The sequence below is a fragment of the Didymella exigua genome (genome assembly GCF_010094145.1).
Source record: "Didymella exigua CBS 183.55 unplaced genomic scaffold M421scaffold_60, whole genome shotgun sequence".
In the NCBI taxonomy this organism is placed as follows: domain Eukaryota; kingdom Fungi; phylum Ascomycota; class Dothideomycetes; order Pleosporales; family Didymellaceae; genus Didymella; species Didymella exigua.
In genome coordinates, this window is record NW_022984834.1 from 139,688 (window position 1) to 160,321 (window position 20,634).

General features: G+C 57.6%; 6 protein-coding genes across 6 annotated transcripts in view; 2 read left to right on the forward strand and 4 right to left on the reverse strand.

The window, feature by feature from the left end:
• The window catches only part of M421DRAFT_426544 (uncharacterized protein), a gene marked incomplete at its 5' end in the record, with an annotated part of 473 nt that extends 392 nt beyond the window's left edge, over positions 1-81 (reverse strand). The window contains one exon of the mRNA XM_033594429.1: positions 32-81. Coding sequence (XP_033443054.1) covers positions 32-81 — 50 coding nt within the window. The remainder of the gene's footprint in view (positions 1-31) is intronic.
• A 181-nt stretch (positions 82-262) lies between these two features.
• On the reverse strand, positions 263-1,729 carry M421DRAFT_77096 (WD40 repeat-like protein; the record flags this gene model as incomplete). The annotated part of the gene is made up of 1 exon (XM_033597285.1): positions 263-1,729. One exon carries the CDS (start codon positions 1,727-1,729, stop codon positions 263-265), a length of 1,467 nt encoding a protein of 488 aa, XP_033443055.1.
• Positions 1,730-1,830: 101 nt separating this feature from the next.
• Positions 1,831-4,347, reverse strand: M421DRAFT_426545 (amp dependent CoA ligase). The gene is made up of 4 exons (XM_033594430.1): positions 4,226-4,347; positions 3,328-4,035; positions 2,525-3,246; positions 1,831-2,278 (listed from the first exon to the last, which is right to left on the reverse strand). The coding sequence occupies exons 2-4, from the start codon at positions 4,028-4,030 to the stop codon at positions 1,943-1,945; spliced, it is 1,761 nt and encodes a 586-aa protein (XP_033443056.1). The 5' UTR covers positions 4,031-4,035; positions 4,226-4,347; the 3' UTR covers positions 1,831-1,942.
• A 4,039-nt stretch (positions 4,348-8,386) lies between these two features.
• Positions 8,387-10,501, forward strand: M421DRAFT_77075 (uncharacterized protein; the record flags this gene model as incomplete). Its single annotated transcript, XM_033597283.1, has 1 exon — positions 8,387-10,501. The coding sequence occupies one exon, from the start codon at positions 8,387-8,389 to the stop codon at positions 10,499-10,501; it is 2,115 nt and encodes a 704-aa protein (XP_033443057.1).
• Positions 10,502-14,436: 3,935 nt separating this feature from the next.
• Positions 14,437-18,505, reverse strand: M421DRAFT_104849 (uncharacterized protein; the record flags this gene model as incomplete). Its single annotated transcript, XM_033587066.1, has 5 exons — positions 14,437-15,129; positions 15,185-15,762; positions 16,567-17,192; positions 17,497-18,174; positions 18,225-18,505. 5 exons carry the CDS (start codon positions 18,503-18,505, stop codon positions 14,437-14,439), a joined length of 2,856 nt encoding a protein of 951 aa, XP_033443058.1.
• A 700-nt stretch (positions 18,506-19,205) lies between these two features.
• On the forward strand, positions 19,206-20,395 carry M421DRAFT_10261 (3-carboxy-cis,cis-mucoante lactonizing enzyme; the record flags this gene model as incomplete). The annotated part of the gene is made up of 3 exons (XM_033586801.1): positions 19,206-19,352; positions 19,402-19,510; positions 19,560-20,395. 3 exons carry the CDS (start codon positions 19,206-19,208, stop codon positions 20,393-20,395), a joined length of 1,092 nt encoding a protein of 363 aa, XP_033443059.1.
• Positions 20,396-20,634: the final 239 nt, after the last annotated feature.

Below are 20,634 nucleotides of genomic sequence, written 5' to 3' on the forward strand. Positions count from 1 at the left end.
GCCGAGTGGTACGGGTCATCATGGTCGGGAGCGGGCGTGGATGGCGTGGATGACATGGCGTGGATGGCGTGGATGGCGTGGACAGCGTGGACGGCGTGGATGGCGTGGATGGCGTGGATGGCGTGGATGGCGTGGATGGCGTGGACGGCGTGGACGGCGTGAGAGGGATGAAGCATGGAGGAAGTAGTGAGGAACCGCAACGCGTTTCTGCTGTCGGTTGCATGCAAGCATCATTACACCACCATAGTGCTAAGCATCACCATCACTGCGACAACGGCGCATCAAAGACCAACACAACCCCGTCATCCCCCGCAGTAACAACAACCTCTCCACCCCCCTGCACAAAAGCCAGCACCCCTCCTCCCTCGCCGCCCCCCCTATGCCCTTTCCACTCGCCCACTAACCCCCTGTTCGCCGCCGTGGTACCACCGCGCGCATCCCACCTCCTCACCACGCCATCAAAGCCCGCGCTCGTAAGCAGCCAGCCCCCCGCGCCTTCCTTTTGCACAAACTGCAGCTGCACGACGGCATGCGGCATCTCGTCGTCGGCGTGCGCGTCCTCGATGCGGCGGCGCACGGCGAAGCGGTGCGCCGTGTCGAAGAGCGTGATGGAGCCGTCGACGTTGCCGGCGGCCATGAGCGTCAGCGGTGCGGAGGTGAAGGCTAGTGTCTCGACGTTGTCGGAGCCGGCTTGGAGGGAGGCCAGGATTTGGCCTGTTTGGCTTGTGGACGCTTGCTTGCTTCCTGGTTTGGGTTTGGAGCTGGTCGAGGAGGGCCCTGCGGATGGGGAGGCTTCTGTGGATAGGCGCGGCAGGCCGACGATGCGGATTTGGCCTTCTGGCCCGCCGACGGCGAGGAAGGCACCCGACGGTGCGACGGCGATGCTGTATAGGCCGCCCTGGACGAGGAAGCGCTCGTCGTGGCCGGTGAGGGCGACGACGGCCTGGGCGGAGGCGTCGACGAGGCCCTGGGCTGCTGCCGCGCCGAACACGTCCCACACGTACAGGCTGCTGTCCTCGCTGACGGTGGCGAGCAGGGCGCCGTCCGGGGTCCAGGCGCCCGCGGTGGTCGACTCGGTGTGCAGGTAGTAGGCGTGCAGCAGCTGCAGCTCGCTGCCCTTTGTCGTGGACAGCTGGTAGACCCAGACGGAGCCGTCGACGGCGCCAAGGGCGATGACGTTGGGGTGGGCGGGCGAGGGGTTCGGGGCGAGCCAGCTGATCTCGTCGACCTCGCTCGCCTCGGCCAGAAACTTCCACTTGCGGGCGTCGGGGGCGCCCTGCCACACGCGCAGCTTGCCGTCGAGGCCGGCCGTGGCGACGAACTGGCCCTTTGGCTGCGAGAAGGCGACGGCGTTGATCGAGTCCGTGTGGCCGTCGAGGGTGAAGATGCTCTTTAGCCCCTCGCGCTCGCCCGCCTGTGTCGTCTGCGGCGCCGCGGTGATGTCGACAATGTGGCCCACGTCGTCGCCGCCGCCTGTGGCGATCATCTCCGGGTGCACGGGATGCTGGGCGATGCAGAAGATCGAGTCCTTGTGCTCGTCAAAGTGCGCCACCGAGTCGTTTTGCAGGTTGATCTCCATCTGCACGTCGTCGTCGCCGCCGTCGTCGTCGCTGTCCATGGGCACGTCGCCGTCATCCTCGACGATTTCGGCGGCCTCGTCGGCGTCGAGGACGTTGTCTTCGTCGTGGTAGTCGAGCTCGGGCTCGTCGTGGGGCTGTTGCGCCGACATGGTGTGGTGTGTTGGTGTTGAGCTGCAGAGAGACTTTTTTGTTCGGCTGCACGGCGGAAATCTATCCATGGAGGGGCGGCCGACGCCGACCCCACACACGTCATTTGTAAGCGCAGGGCTGACAAGACGTAAAGTCACGACATCGACGGCGCTTACCCAGCCCACGACTGCATTGTGCACAGGTGAACGTAGTAATCAATTCATACAGCATTCCTACAGCTTGCTACCCGCCAGCCTGCGCTTCTCCTTCTCCTTGTCGCGCAAGAAGCGGCGCAGAATCTTGCCCGACGGCGACTTGGGGATCTCGTCGATGAACTCGACGCCGCCTGTGATCCACTTGTAGCGTGCCTTTGTCTTCTCGACGTGCTTCTGGATCTTGCGCGCCGTCACGCGGTCGCTCTCCTCCATGCCCACCGACGGCGACTTGACCACAAACGCCTTGGGCACCTCGCCCGCCTCGTCGTCGGGGACTTGGATCACAGCGCAGTCGTTCACCGCTGGATGCGTGAGCAGATGTGCTTCGAGCTCGGCGGGGGCGACTTGGTGGCCCTGCGTGGGTGAGCATGTGGTTACAGCGTGAATGAGTGAGTGGTCACAGCGTGAATGAGTGAGTGGTTACAGCGTGAGTGAGTGAGTGGTTACAGCGCGAGTGAGTGAGTGGTTACAGCGTGAGTGAGTGGTTACAGCGTGAGTGGGTGGTTACAGCGTGAGTGGGTGGTTACAGCGTGAATGAGTGGTTACAGCGTGAGTGAATGAGTGGCGAGTGGTGAGTGGTGAGTGGTGAGTTTGACGTACCTTGACCTTGATGAGCTCCTTGATGCGGTCTACAATAAACACATGCTCGTGTCCGTTCGGGCCCTTGCGCACAACCGCCTCGTCGCCCGTGTGCATGTACCCGTCCCGGAACGTCTCGGCGTTGGCCTTGTCGTTGTTGAGGTAGCCCAGCACCACGGCGGGCCCCTTGACCAGCAGCTCGCCCGGCTGGTCGTACCCGGTGACCTCGTTGCCCTCGGGGGTGATGATCTTGCACTCGATGTCCGGCAGGATCGAGCCCGACGAGCCGAACCATACGTCGTCGAGCGCCGTCGACGTCACCACTGTGCACGTCTCGGTCAGCCCGTAGCCCTGCCGGATCTTCCACGAGGGAAAGATGGCTTGCAGGTCCTCTGCCGTCTCCTTGCCCAGCGGCGCGGCGCCGGTGAACAGCGACGAGACGGAGCCGAGGTCGTACTTGTCGAGCAGCGGCTTGTTCTTGGTCATCTGGATGATAATGGGCGGGACGAGGTAGAGCGTGTTGATCTTGTAGTCCTGGATGGCTTGGAGCGTGCTGCGGAACTCGAATTTGGGGAGCACCACGACGCCGTCGCCGCGGTACATGGAGGCGTGGCAGATGACGACCAGCCCGTAGATGTGCGACATGGGGAGCAGGCCGAGCCCGATCTCGGTGTAGGCGGACTGGTTGCGCAGGTCGTTGATGATCGTGTCTCTGTACGGCTTGTCAAAGGCGCAGATTTGCACTGCCGAGGGGGGTTAGCATTGCTTCCATGAACCAAGTGACGACCTATTAGCATTGTCTCCATGCCGATGGCTTGACCTACTTGTGTTGGCGATGACGTTGCGGTGCGAGATCATGACGCCCTTGGGCAGTCCCGAAGTGCCGCTGGAATAGCACAGGAACGCCGCCTTCTTCGCGCCGTCGCCTTCCTTCCAGTCCAGCCTCTCGAGCCGGTCCAGCTTGCGCCCCTCGCGGATAAAGTCATCCACCGTCTTCATCCCGCTCGGCACGCCCTTGCCGCCCGTGAACGCCGTGGGCACGTCGAGGATGTAGATGCGGTTCTCGGGAATACCGCTCTTCTGGCAGGCCTCGCGCGCCGTCGCCAGCAGCGGGACGCACGTGAACAGGCACTTTGCGCCCGAGTTCTTGAGCTGGTACGTGAGCTCGTCGACGCTGTAGGCAGCATTGGCCGGGCTCTGGACGCCGCCCAGGCGCTGCGTCGCCCAGGCCAGCGGCAGCGTGTCGAGCGTGTTGACGCTGAAGACGGCGATGACCTTCTCCCACTCGGAGCCCGCATTGGGCGCGAACCCGAGCTCCTTGGCCAGCCCGCGCGCCAGGAAGTCGACGCGCTCGCGCACCTCGAGCGCCGAGTACGTCTTGCCCGTCAGCCCGCACGTGAAGGGCGCGTTGGAGTAGCCCAGCGGGTGGCGCCCAAAGTGCTCGTCGAGCATGAAGTCACAGATGGGGATCGAGTCGGGCGGCGAGTGCGGCAGCGCCGGCACCCACGAGGGCGATGTGAAGACCATGATGGCTGCTCGTGTGTCAGTCTGCGTATTGAACAATCAACGTCAATTGCAACCACCACACGTGACGCACCGTGTATACAAGGCGACGCACCGTGTATACAAGGCGACGCACCGTGTATACAAGGCGACGCACCGTGTATACAAGGCGACGCACCGTGTATACAAGGCGACTCTCCGGTATACAATGCAACTCACCGGTATACAATGCGACCCACCGGTATACAATGCGACTCACCTGTATACAATGCGATTCACCGGTATACAAGGCGACTCACCAGTATACAAAAGCAAATGCAAATGCTGGCGTCTCGTCCTAGGGATGTAGCGGCGACGTCTGCTTTAAAGCGAGGGAAGTCCGGGGACACTACCGCTTTTCCCCACACCCCACAGATAGAGTCGCGCTGTGCTACATAACGCGCTCGCCAAGTAGCCGAGGCTCGTGGGGTCCTTGCCGGTGGCATTCTGGCTCGGCTTTCTCGTCGCAGCTAAGCGGCCATATACCGGTACCGTGTTTCACCGCCTCGTGCACGCCCCGGGCCTGTGCACGAAAATCATCCTACTCAACACCACTCAAATGAAGCTGTAGAGCCACACACAAAAGCAATTATCACGAGATTTTTTGGTGGAGTGTTTGCACACCTATTAGAACACATCTACTTTTACAAACTTGGCTGGCAATTTGATAGCGCAGCCGCGGCGGGTGGTTGTTGCAGCAGCGGGTGGAGGAGCTGCCTCGGCAACAACAGGCTCTAAGGCATCCACCACAACAACTTGGGGCTTCTTTGAGCGAGTAGGCTCTTTGATGCTAAGCCTCTTACTCTTTTTAGACAATTGTTCGTCTTGTTGGAGTTGCTTGTTGACCTCACGATCGATTTTGAGTTGCTCCTTCTGCTCAGCCTTGCGCGCAGCTTCGACCTTCCTTGCCTTAGCTGCTCTAGCTCGCCCTCGACGCCTCTCCTCTGCAAGCTGCTCTTTTACACGCTTGTCCTGCTCTTTCTGCACCACTGCTGCGCTTTTTTGCGCTGCTAATTGCGCTGCGTTGAGGTCTAGTTGTTGTTGTTTATCCCTAGCAGCTTGCACCTTCAAGGGACTATAGAATACAGCACCACCAGCGTAGGCCTCTGGTGGCGCTAGCAGCAGCGCTTCGCCTTGTTGACGTCGCTTTTTCTCGTTATCAAAAGCACCTCGGAGTTGCTTACTTTCGTGCTCTAGCAGCTGTACCTTGACGCTTATGGTATGGATAGTGTGTGAGAGCTGTTGTGCTCGAGAATCGCGTGCAGAGTCCACCTCTATTGCTACTTTTTGCAGCAATCGCTCAATCTTACGCCAATCGCTTGCGCTAAGTACTAAGGTGTTGCTATTGCTGCTGTTAGGTCGCTTGATTGCGTTGTTTTCAAAGTGACCTACAATAACACTAGGGTTAAATGGGTGCAGTTCTGTAGCAGAGAAGGACTTTATAATGTTCTTGGAGTGCATAGCAACCTCCTATGCAATAGAGAAGAGCTGATAGAAGTCGCGTTCAGTGACAGAGGATAGGCCTTGACAGCGGTGGAGGTGAGCTAAGCACCTGCAAGGAGCAAGAAAAGTACTACATCCAGCAGTTGCAAAGTATGCGTACTGTGTGGCGGATAGATTATTAGAAATATCTTGTTCTTATCACAGAAGTTAATAAACTTCATTGTAACATAAGAGCCATGGCCATCAAGTATAAGCAGACGCCACTGTTGCTGTGCCTTGACCTTAGTCTCGCGACCAAAGACTCCTTGCAACTATGCAAGCCCTAGCTTGTTGCTAGTCTATCTATTTAGTAATGACGCAAAGAAAGCTTGGTGTTGTTCTGCGTTGAAGTCCTGCAACTAGGTGTCTTGTATGTTGCCACTTACTGCCTGATAGATCAGTGCAGGAGTGAGTGCGCTGCCGTCAGCACACACACAGGCCAGCAGCGTTATCCATTCACGGTTGCTATCTTGGAGTGAGCTTCTCAGCTCGCCTGCTTTATAACGGCGCCTAGAGAAGATCTGTTTAGACTTGCCCATGATACTAATTAAAAAGCCCTTCTCATCCATGTTGTACATGTGCTCAGGTTGCATGTTGTACTGCTGCAACTTCTGCTCAAGCAGCTCAAAATGGAGCTTGTATTTGTGTGCTGAATTAGCTCTGTGGCGATTGCTATCCATAGCTGATGCCCATCGTGAGAGCAACTCGCGAGGATGTTGTTCAAGGAAGCAGTCTGCCTAGTTTTTGCCAACGTATTTTCTTGAGATCTTGCTAGCAAAAGTTCTCATCGTCTCCCTTGTTAGTAGAAGCCCTCTCTCACATAGCTGATTAATGTATTTAAGAAGTTGTAGCTCTTGTTGTGGGTTAAGATGCCTTTGTTAATTATTAGCTGTATCTTAGGTGCTACATACCCGTTGATTAATCACATTCAATTTTTTTGCAAGCTGAGTGCAGTGAGGCTTTTTGCCAACCTCTAAAGCACTTAGAGCTTCAAGAGCTTCTTCTAAAGTCGTGTTGTGGTAGAGTAATACTATACTAAGTATTGACTGTTGAATGTTCGTTGGGGCCAAAAATCGTGCATAGGTTGGGGACGTGCACGGGGCGGTGAGACACGGTAGTGTTCGGCCACATGTACGGTAGTGTTCAGGTAGTCGCCGCGTCCGGTTGGTTGCGCGGCTGGCGACTCGGCTCTCTTCCTCGACCGTGTCTGACAAGTTCCAACGTGTCTGGCAACAGCAATAATGGAGGCAGTTCCGCGCAGGTGCTGCAGTCGCCCTCATCGTTGGATGTGTTGGGACTCATGCACGAAAGACGTGGTTCTATGGTGCGCCGCGTCATGACCGCCCTGAAAGGGTGCGTTGGCCGCGGACCTCACTTCACAACGCGAACGAGCAGCATCAATCGCCTTGCTGCCGCGAGGTCTTGACAGACGCTGGGATCTCTGTTGTTGATAGACTGCTGTCTTCTGAGCTGCCATCTTTCCGTCTTTAGTCTTCGTCCTGACTTTAGCCTCGTCTGACCTCAGCCTCGTCTGACCTCAGCCTTGTCCTGACCTCAGCCTCTTTGATGTCACCCCCTCACCAGTGTGCATTTCCTTGTCATCGCACGCGTACGCTTCTAGAAATCCCTATTTCCATCCAAAGTTCAATTCGTCCATAACCTACACAGACATCATGCCTTTGTCAAAGCGCAAGAGGCAGTCGACCGATTCGGCCATCGCAGACATGTCGAGTGTGGAGTCGTTCGCGATAGAGCCACAGACACAAGCAAGCCAAGATCAAACACGTGAGCTTCGTCATGTCCACCAGGAGAACCAGTTCAAAGGGTGCACGGGGAGCTGGATCTTCGACGCGAGGGACTTTGGGACTGCTGCGAGTCGACGACCGCAAAGAGGTGTCGTGGGAACACCGACAGCAGGTATCTCATCCCTCACAACAAGTGGGAGCCAGGCAGTAGTCACGCATGTTCCCATCGGCACGCCTGCCATAGAAACAGACCACCAAGTGAATGGAATCCGTAAGAAGCCCAGACAAACGCCCCGTCGCAAGCAGGCGCCCACTGCGTTCCCTACACCACCACAGACCGCAGAGAAGACAAACACCCAGAGCCCTTCGCAGCCATCCCTTTGCAGATCAACCCAGGAAAGACGCCCGACGGAGCGCTCGCAACAGTCTTCCATTGAGCAGCTCACGCCGTGCAAGAAGAAGACTAGACGGAGCGTTGTCAGTGCGGCCGGCGAGGAGACGTCCGCAACAGAGACCCGCAAATCGTGCATTGTGCGTCTGCGGGTGTCTTCTTTCGCAGCGCAGCGTCAAGGCAGCCAGATGTCGTTTACAGGATCTTTCAGCTACCGGCAGAAAAGTGGCGATGGGCAGGACTCGCACTGCGCTGACCGCAGCTTTCAGGACTACGGACCGGAGACCTTCGCCCAGCCACAGCCGGATCCGATACCTGTGAGTAGTCAGGATCTGTACTCTTCCCAGCTTGGGCCAGATGACGAGGAAGCTGCTTCAAACGAAATGCCGCATGTGGAACAACTTCAGACCGGCGGGGACGAGACACGGGAGTGGTTCAGTACGTCTACTTGGCTTGCGAGGCAGGATCAGCGGGAACCACTCGCGGACTCGACTGAGGGGTCATTGACTCAGCAGAGTCCAGGACGTGCGCAGGACGATGTTGCGGCTGAGGAAGACCAGACACAGCCCACGTTGCCGTGGTCTCCCCCTTGGAGTCAGTATCACTTCATCTGAGGTCACATGTACTGACTACCTAGACGCTCCATCGGCCGCACCTACACAACAAGAAACACCGAACTCTTCCTTCCACGCATCGCAGGCGACAACGATCGATGAGACGCAAATGGATGTCTTTACCTCAAACCCATCACTCAGCAAAGAAGAACTACGCAACATCGCTGACAAACTCCTCGCTCATCGCACCTACGGTCCTCCCAAGCCAGAGCCTATCGGACAGCCAACAGTCTGGGCCGATGCACGCATGGATCTCTGCGAAACCCTGCACTACTTCCGCAGCTATCAAGGCGCTTGCCACTCCACCGGCGGCTTCGTGCGAGGCTTCATGTTCGACAAGGTAGCCCATCTGCGCGACTACATCGACAGCAACGTGGTCATCGCGCGCGCGGGTGGAGGGCAAGTCAAAGACAAGGAGTCCGGTGAGATGAAGGCCTCCGGGGACCAAGTCGAGGGTACCACGAGCCAGAACCTACGGAACTGCATGGCCCATTACAATCCCGTGGTCATCATCACGGGAGCGGACAACCCGCACATGCCAAGCCAGCCTCCGCATCAGTACTGCGTCCTTGACTACTTCAAGCCCACGCACATCTGGACTGAGAAGAGCGGGAAGAGCAACATCGTACGCTACCGGCTCGAGAAACTCAACGCGCAAAAGATCTCCTGGTGGTCTCCAAAAACCCACCCAGACACCATTGCGCTCGGCTCTCTCCCACCACCATTCGTCAGATCGTGTGGCACTTGCGCGAAAGAGTCGACCCAGATCTATCTCAACGGCTGGATGTGTCTCTCGCCTAGCTGCCCCAGCTTCTGGCTCATCCTGCCCTCCAGCGCAGACTCGCCGCACACTTCGCCCCGCGAGCCCGCCGAAGCAGACTTGACCTACGACCCGCGCTTCCTCAAAGCGCACACCCCCTGGCCCAACGATGCCCACGAATACACCCTCAAGCCTGTCCCGGCCTCGCTCTCCCACCACGACGTGCCCGGCGAAGACACATCCGAGGCCTTCACCCGCGGCCTCGTGTGCCCCGACTGCGGCCGCTGCACTCCGCGCCTGTCCTGGAGCGGATGGGAGTGCCCGTGCAGCTGGACCTACATGCTACCACACACCCTCATTCCCGCGCTATCGATCCGCGAACCGCTGTGGCCGCTGAGTGACGCATACACGTGCAGCCGCGACACACACTCGCCGCTCGTCCGCGTGTCCGTCTCCTTCGCCCACGGCTACCGCGTGAACCGCTACGCCATCCCCGGCATCGACGGCTTCGTCACGCACATGATCGCCAACCAGACCGTGGTGCAGGAGCGCGGCGGCCCGGACGACATGTTCGAGGCGCTGCAGGGTCTCGACATCGGGCTGCGGCGGCGCCCGCTCGAAGGCGCCATGCTAAAGGGCGGCCTGTTCACGCGCCACCTAGCCGTCAACTACGGGATGCCATACAAATTCATCGCAGCAACAGCCTCGCACGCGTTCCCCGCGCCATCACACCCCGTCAGCGCCGCACGCTCACGGCTCACATGGGCAGCGCGGCACTGTCTCTCCGCCGCATCACACCAGGACCGAGCAGCCTTCACCACACACCCCTTCAACGAAGTCCTCGCCCTCTGCTATTTCGAGTCCCAGCGCATCAGCTACCACGACGACGGCGAATCCGGTCTCGGGCCCACAATCGCCACCCTCTCCCTCGGCGCGCCCGGTTTGATGCGCATCCGCCTCAAAGCCAAACACCACCACGGCGTCAGCAACGCGGGGGTATACACACCCGCCTCGCCAGTGCCGGGCTGCATCGCATACAAAGCCCGGCGCGCGCTGGCACCTGACCTCGCACTGCTTAAGGGGCAGATAAGTCCAACCGCGTTCCGGCACAGACTCAAGCAGATCCCGCACGAACTGGGGCTGACAGCGCGCGGCACCGCGCGTGATGTTCTCGCCCTCCATGTTGCGCATGGAGATGTGGTTGTTATGCATGGACGCGCGCTGCAGGCGTATTATGAGCATTCTGTTGAGCATGCGGGGAAGTTGCGGTTTGCGCTTACCGCGCGGTATATTGATCCTGAGTCGCTTGGGGAGGGGGAGGGGCCGGGTTATGTTGTTGGAGGGGATGAGGGGGGGTATGATGGGGGGATGCTCAGGGAGGGTATGCGGGTGGTGCAGAAAGGAGATGAAGGTGCGGATGCGGTTGAAAATGATGGGGGGAGCGCGACGCAGCACTCGCTCTAATACTATATGCTGTACACCATCCACGAGTGCAAATATAACGTTCCACATATGAGAAACGCACGGGAGTGACAGTGCCGGTGTGGCGTGGTGTGTATCTCGTCAACCGGTATCAATTATTAGCCGTAACGCTCTCTTTCTCTGACAGCTGGCTAAAGGCAAAAGGAAGGGAAGGGACTCCGATCTAGCGGAAAGGGGAGAGGGAAAGAGAAATAGAGGAGAGAGATCAGGCGTGCTGTGTTGTGTGTACTGGAACTGAGCGGGTGATGGGTGCGGATGAGATGAGAGGGGCTGATGGTGATTGGGGTGGACAGTAGAGTGGTAGAGGGTGGATGTGCTGGGTGCTGGGTACTGGGTGCTCGGTGAGGTTGGTGGGTTTGTGTGCTAAGGGCTGGTGAGCGAGGATATGGATGGGAGATGTTGAGATGCTGGGATGGTGGTTAGGGGGGGAGAGTGGAGGGATGGATGGAAGTGCTGGGTAAGGTTGGTGGGTTTGTGTGCCGGTGGTGGTGAGGGGGGAAGGGGTGGAGATGGATGGATGGATAGTGTACAGCACGTTGCAATGTGCCTTTGATCAGTGCCAACATATACCTATTGCCTTGGTAGAGGGCGCAGCAAGTCACACGTTGATCAGCAGGCTCAGACATAGTCACTACATGTACGCATGAAGAACTAAATTTATGGCTATGCCAGGCCAGAATCTGAAGTTACACCGTGTAGCTGGTGTTTTGAAGCGCCTTGTACTCACAGTGTTGTCGTTTTCAGGCGGCGGAGAAGGAATAGCTTCACCAGTAGAGAACGAAGCGTCTAAACAAGAAGGCTTTGTGACAGAAACACCTATAACTGTTGGCAAGGACTGGAAGAAGCTTTCCTATATGTGTATTTCCGTGTGGTTTCATGCCGGGTATGGGAAGTATATGTTGCGTTCTGTGGACAGGGGGAAGAAGATGTGGAGAACTGCTTTGGCTATTGAGGCATCGCCGTCGACGAAGCGTGCTGAATGACTGAGCAACAAGTCAAGGCGTATATCCCTTGCAGCACCAGCTTCGCTTCAATAAAGCTATGCAGTCCCGATTGATGCCCCGACGTGATTTTGGCTTTCCGAACGCGGGAACACGAGCGTCGAACGCGGTTAAGCAAGATATACTCCAGGTCGTATCGGATGCGTCCAGTTACGCTGAGCCACGACCAGCTTGGCGCGAAGTATGCTGACGTCCTCATGCTGTTAATATGTCCGGTACAATTAATACTCCAGCAAAGTTGATAAATAAGGTCTTTCTTCCAGAGACCAGCTAGATACACGTCGCCGGTCAAGCTTCTCATTTGTCCTGCAAGGCCGGCAAGAGCAATGACCCTGTCAGAGATCTTGGAAAAGGCGCAGAACGTGTATGACTCAACCAAACGAGACCAGATTTCCTGGTGATATGGCGTGCTTGCTACTTGTATGGCAGGCTTCCCGTGCCCCCGCGGACCAAAGTTCATATATGCTTTATGAATCCCACGTGGGAAGTCTTCGGACGCGATGAGCTCATGGTACTCCCAGTACACTTGACTTCTTGCGAAATTGAGTTGTCTGTTGGCTAGACATCTCTCTTGAATTACCCAGCCGCGTTTATTGAGTGGAGCATAGGTAATATCCCAGCGGTACAAGCCAGTGCAACGTAGGGTGTAGTCGGTCGCCTCACCAGCAGGATTCTCAATTGTAACGGTAGGGGTGTACTGTTTTCTGGGAAACAAACCATCGTTACTACTTGGTGCCCAAGTTGCAGCGATATTCAAGTTCTGGCAACGATGGATGTGATGCGGAGCTTTCATATATTGCCGCCTGCTCATCTGCAGGTTCCATGGCTCTAGAGGATTTCTCGTGAGACTCGGAGCACAACGTCATCCAGTAGTTCCACAAGTCCGATCTTCTCTGACGCCTTCCCGGTGAAATATTGCCGTCATTCTGTGGTACTGACAGGTAGGGCCCCATCGACATGTGGGTATTAAGCTTACTTAGATCTTGCTCGGCGACCCATGCATAGTCGGTGTCGTCTATCCTGTCATGATGTGAGTTGTTCCTGTATCCTCCCTTCAACTCGCCACATACAACCAATGCACAAGTCCGGCATCTTTCTTTCAGCGAACGATGGATATCCAGTGGTAAGTTGATTTCAACGTAGAGTCGTGGTTGTGCGAATCGTTTACGTCGAACCTGATCCTGGATGGCCCAGTGGCACGATGCACAAAGTCGGCTTCGGGGAAGCTCTTCATCTGCGCGACAATCCCACTCGAACAGGTTGGCCATATTTTTCCGGAAGGGTGAGTATGATCAACCAGCGCCTACAGAGAATGAAGAATTCAAGACCGGCGTTCGTCAGCTTAAGATGCAATGAAGATGCGCTGAACACGGTTGAATCAAAACACACAGATATCAACTTTGGAAGGTGGTTGTTTGAGAGTTTCTGGCGATGAAGAGGTTGTCGCTTATCTGTAGGGTAGGCTGAGGGAAGGAAGTGGGGTGGGTGTCAGACGTAGACTTATTACGGCCACCAGGCCGGTCCCCTCTCTCCTCCCTACATTACTCCTTTCGTGTGACAGAAGTTGTCAGCTGCACTCCACGGATCACTGAAAATCTGGGAAGCGGCCACTGAATCTCAGTATCCCCCTAAGCCTTCTGGAGGGTGCGGTGATTCTGCTTTGATACAAGACTCCTTATGCTCCTTAAAGGAGAGATTGCCACAGAAAACCGAACAAGAGAGTATATCCGAGACCTGTTCATCAGTCTGGGCAATATCTCAGAAAATCATGCGCTGAGAGTGGGCCTTTGATAAGGGTACCCGCATACATACATTGCTGCGCGGTGATCTTGGCCTCTCCTCTAGATCTAGCCCTTACTTCATCTCTCTGAACCCTCCAAGTATATCGTCATTCCCGTCTTTGCTATATAGGAGAAGACTTCATGGAAAGTGTTATTTGAAGAAGCAGGTTTGCTAACTATGGATATTCAGGTACTTGGCAGAGCAACACAGCAGAACATCTCCGACGTGTCGTACTCGGTCCAGCATACAGTACACCCTAGAAAAAGTCTGCCGATATCCGAGAGCCGTACATTGTAAGACCAGGCATCTCATAGCACAAAGACCTCCTGGTCTCAGTGTTCGCATAGACTCTTGGAATGCAAGAGAAAGCTTCACTGTATAAGCAAAGCACTCATCCAAACGGTCCTTCCCAATTCCATCTCCCACCTTCTGTCTTCCTCCTTCAGCAATCGGCTCTTTCTGCTGTACCGGAACCCCGTACCCAACACCACCCACACCGCGCCCTCACCCGCACATTCTCCCGAAGACAACCAAGATACTGGTCTCGCAGACTCCGCAGCCCAGCCGTCAGCTGTGTTTCCGTCACATCTGATTGTCGAGCTAACGGTTGATATTACATTACATTACGATACTATACGATACGATACAGATGGGATGGGTCAATATCCTCCCAGCGTCTGAGATGCCGCATGGGGACGTGAGGTTAGCTGCTTGGCTGGCGACAATGACGGCGACGACGACGGCGACGACGACGGCGACGACGATGACGATGGCTGAGAGGATGTCAAGGGATTCTGTTGTCAATCTAGGAGTGTGTTGTCTGCTGATGTGTCTGCATCTGGCAAAGGGAATCGGCGCGTGGAGTACATTTAGCGGCGGTGTTGCTGCCAGTCTGGTGTGGAGGTGAGAAGGGTTGAGATATGGGCCAGTCTGCGGTTGGGTTAAGGGAGTTGGGGGATGTCGAGCGCGTGGTGGACGGGACGGAACCCTGTTCCTTCCAACGGCAATTTGGGTTGTCGAATAACTGCAATTCCATGTGCTGACCGTTTAACGGCCGCCGACGATCATGTCTATGCTTCATCAATCGCTCTTTGGATTGGACACTGCACACTTTTGCATTTCTTCGGACTACCCCTAAATGTCCTGCTTCCACTCCTTATTAAACGCACGACCAATGACCATCCTCCGCACCTCGCTCGTCCCCGCGCCAATCTCATAAAGCTTGGCGTCCCGTAGTATTCTGCCGACAGGGACCTCATTCATATACCCCATGCCGCCCATGAGCTGGACGGCGTCAGCAGCGACCTCGCTAGCGCGCTCGGCGGCGTACAGGATCGCGCCGGCGCAGTCCTGCGTCTTGATAACGGGATCGGCGTGCGACTCGTCCACGGCGCGCGCAACGCTGTATGTAAACGAGGCGGAGGCGCGGTACTTAGTGTACATGTCCGCCAGCTTGCCCTGGACGAGCTGGTTGTGCGCGATGGGCACGCCGAACTGGCGTCGCTGGTGCGTGTACGGCAACGCTGCGTCGAGGGAGGCTTGCATTAGGCCCAGGGGCCCAGCGGAGAGGACTAGGCGCTCGAGATCCAGGCCTTCCATCAGCACGCGGACGCCGCGGTTGAGCTGGCCGAGCATGTTCTCCTTGGGTACAAAGACGTCTTCGAAGACGAGCTCGCCCGTGTTGGAGCCGCGCATGCCGAGCTTGTCGAGCTTGTTGGCGACGCTGAAGCCTTTGGTGGATGTGTCGACGATGAAGGCTGTGATGCCCTTGGAGGCGGCGGTGGGTTCTGTTTTGGCGTACACGACGATCGTGTGTGCGTCTGGGCCCTGCGATTCAATTGTCAACATCATTTCCCGCGAGCTGTAGATCGTGGGCACTCACGTTCGTGATCCACATCTTCGTCCCGTTCAGCAAGTACCCCCCGTCGACCTCCTTGGCCGTCGTCTTCATGCTGACCACATCGCTGCCCGCGCTGTGCTCGCTCATGGCCAGCCCGCCGATCTGGTCCCCACTGATCAGGCCGGGGAGGTACTTCTTCTTCTGCTCCTCGTTGCCGTTGAGCATGAGCTGATTGACGCACAGCTGACTGTGTGCCGCATAGCTGAGCCCAATGCTGCCGCTCGCTCTGCTCAGCTCCTCCATGACGACGCAGTGTGCCTGGTACCCCATCGCGAGGCCGCCGTACTCTTCAGACGCGGTAATGCCGAGGAACCCAGCTTCGCCGAACTTCTGCCACATGTCGTTGGGGAAGGCATTCTCGCGGTCGGTCTTGGCAGCGAGTTCCTCGGGGATCTCACGGCGTGCGAAGTCTTGCACGCTCTCGCGCAGCTCGTCGAGGTCGGCTTGTGACGGGGGTGTGAAGCCCTGGGGGTGCTTTGTGGAGGCGTGACGGACGGCGGAGAGGGAAGGCAGGCGTGGTGCGTGGCGGAGGGTGCGTGTGAGCAGACGGGGGGCTAGGGCTGCCATGGTGAGGAGATGTGCATGGAGGAGCAAGTCTGTACGGGAGCGCAGAAAAAGTGTCGTTGCATGCTGGGCGTGGTCGCGGCAATGGACGGCTCAAGCTGTTGAACCGAGGCCGACCCCATGGGGAAGGCGGGAGTTGTCATGCCTCACCCCGAATAGGCTACTAAGGGGAGAATTCGGTTGTCCACAGAACATGGAGATACATGTTGATGTTTACGTGTAGAACGCATGCCACACTCCAATTAAGGCAATAAAGTGAGATTCCACCGTCATGTCCACATGGACGAACAGAAGGAACAAAGGGAGCCGCGAGACTGCAAAAGAAGAGCAGCCAGCAAAGCACCAAGCATATATCTCCAAACGCACACATCAACGGGCCAGAGCTGCGTAGAGCCTCAGCCTTGCAGCATCAGGTCTACACTCGATTCAGCATTGGTTTCAGGTTCGGATTTGGGTGGATATACATCGGATGAGACGTGGCGATGACGATGACGGAGCGGTACTGAGCGAGATGCTCTGAACAAGCAACTGCTTGAGCAAAAATACTCTGAGCAAGCAACGCAGCGCTCGCTAGTCGTATCAGAACCAGCATCTCATCCTCCCAGCTCACATGCAAACGCACAGCTCAAAGTCCAAAGTCTTTACTCCCTACACCAACGTGCTCCCTTCACCAAAGGTTACACACACCCCACACACCCAAATCCCCAGCAGCTAACGCCCCACGCTCTCCGCCAACTCACGCACACTCTTCAACGCGCGCCCATTACACTCGCCCACATCGAGCGCGACCAAAAACCGACTGACGCAATTATACGCCGCCACCGTCGCCGTCAGCTCGACCGTCTGCACATCGCCCAGCACCCGCCTCAGCGCCGCGGCCACGGCGTCGTCGACATGCACCCCAATGGTCATCTGGTCCGTGTACCTCAGCACCGCTCTCTCTTGCTCGCCCAGCGCATGCAAACCCATCTCATCTTCGCTTCCCTCTGCGGGGCTCGATGTCGAGGACGAAGTACAAGGCAACTCAAGCACAACCGCCATCACATCCTGACTAACCCCCGCCTTCAGCGCAAGAGCAGCGTGAACATCCCACTCATGCACTGCGCCATTAAGACTCGCTATGCGCGCGATGGCTAGCTCCTTCAGTCCCTCGGGAAGAGAGGTCTGGGTGCGTATCGCGCCGATGAAACTCGACCATCCGTCTGCGACGGCGGGGTTGTGGAGGAGGGCCAGGTCGAGTGGGATTAGGGGGCGTGGGGCGCGGCGGAGGGCGATGCGGTCGTAGACTGGTTTTGCTTCCTCGGTCGGGGCGGTGGAGGGCGCGTAGGGGACGCGCATTTTGGGGTGCGGGGTGCGGGTGAGTGTGCGGTGGGGTGTGCGGCAGGGGAGGAGGTTCGAGCCGATGGTGGTGGTGCGTGTGAAGAGTCTGGGAACTGAAAAGGGTGGTTTGGACATGGAATGGCGGGCGTCTGGACGGGGGAGGAGAGGTATATATACACACACACATATATAAACACATGCTCGAGGATCACGGGAAGCGATGTCGGCATTTGGAGATTGGCCACTGGGGTCCTCGTTGCTGGGTCTCGCGATACTGTGGAAGATGATGCTTTTCATTTGCAACGCTAAAATATCCGCTATTTACGAATAGATGATCAGATTCAATCCCAAACGCCATCTCGCCCATGCAATCTCCAGCTCGTACACCACAGTACACTACAGTACACTACAACCGGCTCGACTCGTCAAAGACATTGGGCAGGCGGGGGATGCCCTCGAGACGCCCCGTCTTCTTGCCCGTCGGCGCAAGCGTCACGTCGTAGGTGAGATCGTACTTTGCCTTGTCGTCCTTGCTGGGCTCAAAGTCGAGCAGCAAGTCGTCCTTGACAGCAAAGACGGTGTCGTTCTGCACCCACTGGTCGTCGCGCGGGTACAGCTGGGTGATGAGCGGCTTGAAGCCCTCGGCCGTGACCATCAGGTGGATGTGCGCCGGGCGGAAGGGGTGGCGGTCGAGGGTGCGGAACAGCTGGCCGGCGGCGCCGTCCATGGGCAGCGAGTAGGCCGTCGGCTTGTAGCAGTAGTACCAGTACTCGCCGTTTTCGTTTGTGGTGAACTTGCCGCGCAGGTTGTTCGGCTTCTGGTTCTCTTGGTCCTGGAAGTCGTACTTGCCGTTGGCGCTGGCCTGCCAGATGTCGATGACGGCATTGGGGATGCCCTTTTTGGTGTCCAGGTCGCGCACCACGCCGTGCATGAGCGTGACCTGGCCGTCGGGGTGCGGGTCGGTGATGATGCTGTCGCCGAGCTCGCGGAAGGGCGAGTGCGGCGACCAGAAGGGGCCGAGGATTGTGGACGATGTGGGGGCTTCGCCGGACTCGTTGATGTGCTTGTGGGCGATCTCATCGACCAATCTTGGATGCGTTAGTCAGCATACATGCGCAAATAGAGTTTCTCGACTTACGACTCGACGCCCAAGACGTCGGAGATGCGGTGGGCCTCGTTGCGGCTCGCGGTGGTGGTCTTGCCGATGCTGTTGACGAAGCGCACGCCCTCGAACCACTCCTCGTTGGTCAGCTCGACCTCGCGGATGAAGTCGTGCAGGTGGCGGATCATGCGGCCCATGACGAAGCGGGTGCGGTCGTCGACCTTGGGGCCGATGGCGTTGATGACTGCATCGGTGAAGTTGGGGTCGAAGCGGTGCTGCGCGCTCGCCGCGTCCTGGTACTCTGGTGCGGAGGCCATGATGATGTGTGGACTGAGATGTATGTGGACTGAGATGTATGTGGACTGAGATGTATGTGGACTGATATGTATGTGGTCTGAGATGTATGTGGACTGAGATGTATGTGTGGATTGAGATGTATGTGTGGACTGAGATGTATGTGTGGGCTGAGGTGTATGTGTATGGCAACTATGTACAAAGCACTTGAATTGTGTAGCTGGAGCTGACCATGTACAATTGAACGCGGAGAATGAGCAGAGTCAATCACTTCCACTGGGGAACCCCTCTTATATGATCTCTCACCAGCCAAACTAGCAGCGCGACCACCGCCGTGGCTCTAGCCGGGCCATCAGCGGTTCTCAAAGGCTGCGGCAAGACGCCCGGCTCGTGAAACTCTGGCAGCGAAACATGGGCGCTGAGCTGCGCGAGTGCCGGACGTTGCTAGCGTCTGCCCCGCGATGCCTGGGGTAGCCAGCCAATGGGAGCGCCTGTATTGACCGACGCCGCGGAAGAAGTCTCAAGCGGGCGCGGATGAAGACTCAGCCAGCTCTGCCCCGCCAGAGGTATGCATCGGCGCCAGCCTCGGAACCGACGTCGCGAGAAAGATGCGCGTGGGCTGCGCGCCGTTGGCGATGGACGATGCTGTCTCCAGCATGCTCAATTGCTCGCAGACACGCTCGCCCTGCACTGCTATCGCGCCTCCACAGCTCCCCGTCCAACATGACGAAACACCACCTGATGTGCGGCACGTGGGTGAAGCCTGGCGTCATCATCACCGTCTCCTTCGACACGGAGACGCTGAAGCTCGAGCTCGTGAAGAAGACGGAGATCCCGCACGATGAGCCGATCAGCTGGATGGCCTTTGACGTGCGTCTACGCTGAAGCAATCACGGGGTCGATTGATTGACAGTGGCAGCATCAACGCAAGAACATCTACGGCTCTTCCATGAAGCGCTGGACCTCGTTCCGCGTCGACTCGCCCAGCGAGATCGTGCAGACCGGCAGCCATCCCTTGGGCGGCCACCGTATGTCCCTCTCCCGGCCCGCATTCCGCCCACCCACTGACGCTCGCAGCCCGCGCAAACGACGCCGACACCAAGACACGTGCCATCTTCAACCTGCCCGCCAAGCAGCCGCCGTACGCCGTGTACTGCAACCCTTTCTACGAGCACGCGGGGCACGGCAATGTCTTCTCCGTCGACGACTCGGGCGCGCTGAAGGAAAACTTGCAGAACTACGAGTACTGCGAGAAAACGGCGATCCACGGCATGGTCTTTGACCCGTCCGAGACGTACCTCTACAGCGCCGACATGTGGGCGAACCGCATCTGGTGCCACAAGAAAGTCGACGCCGCGGGGCGCATGGAGACAGTCGGATACACCGAGGCGACGCAGCCCAAAGACCACCCGCGGTGGGTGGAAATGCACCCCAGCGGACACTTTCTGTACGCACTGATGGAGGGCGGCAACAGGCTGTGCGAATACGTCATCGACCCGCAGACAAAGCTGCCCGTGTACACGCACAAGACGTTCCCGCTAATCCCCCCGGGCATCCCGGACCCAGACACGCAGTACAGATCCGACGTTGTCTTCCTGAACAGCAGCGCCACGTACCTGTTCGCGACGAGTCGGTCCAACACGCCCAAGACGCTGCCGGGCTACATCGCGGCGTTTAAGATGGCACCGAGCGGCGCCATAGAGAGACAGTGCTTCTTGAACCCGACGCCCACGTCCGGCGGGCATTCCAACGCCGTGTCGCCGTGTCCGTGGTCTGATGAGTGGCTGGCGCTGACCGATGATGACCAGGGTGGGATTGAGATTTACCGCTGGAAAGACGAGTTCCTGGCCCGCGTCGCGCGTCTGGACGTCAAGGAGCCCGGGTTCGGCATGAATGCGATTTGGTACGATTAGCGAGGTATGGTGTTTGTCGTCGAGTGGACTGCAGTGACGACGGCGAGGTATGGTGTTTGTCGCCGAGCGGACTGCAGTGACGACAGCGAGGTATGGTGTTTGTCGCCGAGCGGACTGCAGTGACGACAGCGAGGTATGGTGTTTGTCGCCGAGCGGACTGCAGTGACGACGGCGAGGTATGGTGTTTGTCGCCGAGTGGACTGCAGTGACGACGGCATGGTGTGAGGTATCGAGGAGGC